This window comes from Triticum dicoccoides, chromosome 3B (assembly GCF_002162155.2).
Source record: "Triticum dicoccoides isolate Atlit2015 ecotype Zavitan chromosome 3B, WEW_v2.0, whole genome shotgun sequence".
Classification (NCBI taxonomy): domain Eukaryota; kingdom Viridiplantae; phylum Streptophyta; class Magnoliopsida; order Poales; family Poaceae; genus Triticum; species Triticum dicoccoides.
Genome location: NC_041385.1, coordinates 654433983 through 654438469, shown reverse-complemented (window position 1 = coordinate 654438469; position 4487 = coordinate 654433983). Strand labels below are relative to the sequence as shown.

The following is a 4487-nucleotide window of genomic DNA, read 5'->3' as shown; positions in this document are numbered from 1 at the left end:
CCCCATTTCACCTCCCCCCACAAGTCCCCGCTCGCCGGCTCCGGCCATGTAAGTTCCCCGCCCCCCTGCCTCACGCGGATCCGCTTCATTTCATTTCAGTTAATTTCATTTCGCATCTCCTGACAATGTGCACCAACTGCTCGACCTTGCAGTTCGGCGCCCCGAAGATGCTCTCGGCGTCGCCCAAGTCCTCGCGGAAGCGTCTCTACGGCGACCTCGTCCCGGCGGAGAGGCCCAAGTGGAACCCAAGAGGCAAGTTTTCTAAGATCTCACTCCAGCCACCCGCTGCCTTGCCTTGTTTGGCTCTGACGGGGAAAAAATTCACTGTGCCCGGCAGATCCGGCGCAGATGCAGGCTGTCAAGGAGGCGCTGCACGTGGCCACGACGTCCTCGTGCGGTCTGGTTTGCAGGGACGATGAGCAAAGGCGCGTGCTCGAGTTCTGCAAGGCGTGTGTCCAGCAGGAGAGGGCGGGGAGCCTTTACGTGTGCGGGTGCCCCGGTACAGGGAAGACACTGTCGATCAGCAAGGTCAAGCAGAGCGTGTCGCGTTGGGCTGATGAGGTATATTACAGTTTCAGTATGTAGCAAATTTCTCTGTTTCAAAAGGAAACTCTGTCAAATTGTGGTCATTTGTCTCGCGCGTAGATGGGAATGGAGACGCCTGATGATTTGTCAATCAATTGCACGAACCTTGGAAACACATCTGACATTTTTAGCAAGGTACTCATTGTTGCTAAATTATTGGCTCAATCTAATTATTGACCCCCAAGCTGATCGATCATGCAGTACTAATAGAGATTTCAATGCAGATACTTGAAAAATTCCAGACTCGGAAAAAGGCAAGTGGCAAATTGTCACCACTTCAGCAACTGCAGCGTATGTTTTCACACAAAGAATCTGCTCCAAGGAGGATGCTGTAAGAACTTTCTGCACCTGCTTGCACGATAATGGTTTTTCTTGCCATTTTGATCATGCTATCTGAACTGTATCTCACCGCTTGCCAGATTGATCGTTGTGGATGAGATGGACTACTTGATAACAAGAGACCGGGCTGTGCTACATGACCTTTTCATGCTTACCACCCTCCAGTTCTCGAGATGCATACTGATAGGTTAGTTTTCTGTGATACTCGCACCTACAATGTACACTTTTAACTCTCTGGAAAAGAAAAGGAAAACAATCTTACTCAGCATTTTGTACTGTTTTGCTAACTGACGGTCGATTATGTTTTTCAGGAATTGCAAATGCAATAGACCTAGCAGATCGGTTTCTTCCAAAGCTTGAATCCTTAAATTGTAAGCATTCTTACTATATCTGCTGTATAGAAAATTGAATGGCTCCTTCAATTTACTTGCTCATGTGTTTGTTGTTATGTATGCGAACATGAAGGGAACTAATATTTCTTTGGCATGATGACACTAATTTACAGGCAAGCCACTCGTTATAACTTTCCGAGCCTATTCCAAGGATCAAATATCCAACATAATTAATCATAGGTTAAAGGTATTTTCCCACATGACTAATTCAAGCTTACAGGTGTTCCATAAATTGTCAACTTAAACTGTTTTGCTGTATGTAACTTTGAGTGTTGTTAATTATACAGGTTCTTGAGTATGATGTCTTTGAGCCAACGGCGATAGAATTTTGTGCTAGGGTAAGTCCAGTTATCCTTAATGAGGCAGTACTTTTTGTGAGCAAGTATAAATTTTGTTTAGGACAACACCAGACTATGGCTTAGAGTATCCACATTACTAGATGCTAACCGAACACTAAAGGTAGGTGAAATTACCTAGCAAAATTGGAAGTATTTGTGCCTATAAGTGTTGCTAAGGGATATGGTAAACTGATCTTAAATGGGGTTTAGGAAATCTGATGTGTACATCTCAGCACCTAATTTAAGGGTGCTAGACTGCTAAGGATGCTGATGCTCCGATGATAATATGTACATTCTGAGTTTTTAACTTTGCTTTATTCTTTTATCAGAAAGTAGCTGCAGCCACTGGAGACATGAGAAAAGCTCTTGGTGTTTGCAGGTAATTTATTTCTAGTGGAGACCACTAGTATTACTTTGCAATCTGCCACCTTTATTATTAGAGCTGATGAAAATATAAATCATATCTATTGTTGAAAGAGTTCTGGATATGGTTAGTGCTTATGTATAGGTTATTGAAATGTTGCTTGTCCTTTTATCTATTCCAGGAGTGCCGTGGAAATATTTGAATCAGGACTACAAGATTCTTCTGATAAAGGAGCTGGAGTTGTAAGTTTCTTGGTTTCTCATGTTTATTTTTGCTTTGGCTGAATGTTTAAATTTAAATGAAGTGGTCTTTACACCAAACCATACCTCTAGCTCATATGCACAATGATCTGATTTTTGCCATTAGTTCATCTGTTGGGTCACATTCTACATTTCAGTTATGTTGAAATGAATGTGGACTGCTTATGTCAGTTGGGGCCAATTGGACTGCTTGAATCTTGAATGTTGCTTCATTCTGTCTATCCTCCCAATTCCCAAATGACCAACTGATATTCAAACAACATCCACTACTAGGCTTGAATGTATCTTAACATGCTATCACTGTGTTCTAAATCCTCAGTGCACTAAATTACCTTTTTGAGAGAATGCTACAGAACAGACAACATGCTATCGCTGTGTTCCTGTATCTGATTTGATCATTCTTGCCAAAAAAACAACTTTCCTTTAAGAAGATCAAATCAGGTACAGGAATATGTCAACTGTTACTTGCAATCTAACATACTGATCAAAACAACTACCCTGCACCATGAAAGAAACATGTTATCTCTTCTTAGACCCCACATTCCAGTGTTACTTGCAATCTAACATAAATTCTACCAGGTGACATTTGACCATATGGACATTGCCTTGTCGAAAGTTTTCAAGCCAGCAGTAGTAAATAACATACTGTGCCTTCCCCAACACCAACAGGTAAAGACTGATTCATAATCTCATCTTCTAATTAAGCTATTTTGCTTCATTTCTGAAATCTCATTCTCACTCATGCCTTCTTGGTTGGACAGATGGTGCTGTGTGCACTGGCAAATACCTTTCAGCATTCCAGGAAAAAGGCTACTACTCTAGGAGAGGTATATTTACTTGATAGCATTCTGAATGAACACACTTGGTCTTCACATCCTGTATAATTATGAAGTTCTAAGTTGCCTATGAATGCCTTGTTGCAGCTCAACAAATCATACATAGAAATTTGTAGATCGACCCAAGTCCCAGCAGTTGGGATGCTTGAATTTTCTAACATGTGCATGATTTTGAGCGATCAGGTATGCAAACACCCATGGTTCTTTATTATGTATCATCAATACTAGAAGAAAAAGAAACCAAAATATTTTGAGTGTTTGATGGAGTTGCATTGCAGGGATACTTGAAGTTAGGGCAATCCAAAGAAGATAAGCTTCGAAGAATAACACTTCAGATTGACATTTCAGATATTAGTTTTGCATTTAAGGTGTGGAAAGATGGTCTTATTTCTGTAACTACACCAATATGTCAGCTGTTTTGTTTCAGGTGTACTTACTGTTTCTTTCATGGTGCAGGGTAGCCGATTCTTTGAGAAATGCCTTGAGCAACCAAAATTTTAGTGAGAGCACCATGCTTCCCAGGATTTTCTTTAAGAAGTGCAAACAAGTCAAACTAAGAAGCCCAAAAGGCTCAGGTGCATTTCAAACTTTGCTATTCCTCCTGCATTCAATAAGCTGCAGTATGCTGCTCCCCTTTCTATAGATTCCTTACAATTCAGCCTTTATTTTGTTGAATCAGGTGCTCACATTCATTGTATCAAGCTTTTTCAGTCAGTCGTCTGCTGGCTACCAGGGTTGATTTATGGAGGAACTCTTTCTTACTGCCGAAAGTGTACATGTGATAGAGTTATTAGTTGTCATACAGTTCCTCCAAAAGATAATTGAATTTACTTGGTTTTCATTTTTGTTTTATCTGTAGCAATTGGTCATGTAGTTAGCCATTGATGTACCAATAATTTATTTTAGCTGAGCAGTAATGCAGAGCTGAGACATTTTTTTAATTTAAGTTGCTAGAGAAATTGTACATCAGTGATAATTTTATTCAGGTGGCTTTCCCCTGTGAGATAAACATAATTTTGCTGAGGAATGACTTTTCATCTTGTTTGTCTCAAGCGTTGAATTCAGTTAATTCAGTTGGACTCTAAATCCAATTCGGAGATTACTTAGTGCATACATGATCAACTTTATGGCATACTACCCCCCTCTAACCAAATTTCTTTGGCCAAAACATTATTTCTACACCAGCCATAAAAAATTCTGATTCAACTTTCTAGAGAAACTTGAGAAAAAAGCATTAACTGAAACCATGATCATACTCCCTTTGTCTCATAATATAAGATGTTTTTGTAGGCTATATTAGCTTGCAAAAACATCTTATATTATGGGATGGAGGGAGTACATAGAATTAATTGTGAAGACACCATCATGTGTTA

At 40.1% G+C, this 4487-nt stretch overlaps 1 protein-coding gene across 1 annotated transcript; it reads left to right on the top strand.

Moving 5' to 3' along the window:
* The first annotated feature begins 6 nt into the window (after positions 1-6).
* Positions 7-4158, top strand: LOC119277646 (cell division control protein 6 homolog). The gene is made up of 17 exons (XM_037558929.1): positions 7-48; positions 153-252; positions 338-561; positions 646-720; positions 810-916; positions 1005-1111; positions 1236-1295; positions 1430-1503; positions 1604-1654; positions 1984-2033; positions 2200-2260; positions 2858-2947; positions 3040-3105; positions 3202-3297; positions 3393-3482; positions 3571-3689; positions 3794-4158. The coding sequence occupies exons 2-16, from the start codon at positions 168-170 to the stop codon at positions 3613-3615; spliced, it is 1281 nt and encodes a 426-aa protein (XP_037414826.1). The 5' UTR covers positions 7-48; positions 153-167; the 3' UTR covers positions 3616-3689; positions 3794-4158.
* The last annotated feature ends 329 nt before the right edge of the window (positions 4159-4487 follow it).

Coding starts and splice junctions, on each gene's coding strand:
- LOC119277646 (XM_037558929.1), top strand. CDS start 168: ATGCTCTCGGCGTCGCCCAAGTCCTCGCGGAAGCGTCTCTACGGCGAC. Junction 917..1,004: donor TCTGCTCCAAGGAGGATGCT/GTAAGAACTTTC, acceptor ACCGCTTGCCAG/ATTGATCGTTGTGGATGAGA. Junction 1,655..1,983: donor CGATAGAATTTTGTGCTAGG/GTAAGTCCAGTT, acceptor TTCTTTTATCAG/AAAGTAGCTGCAGCCACTGG.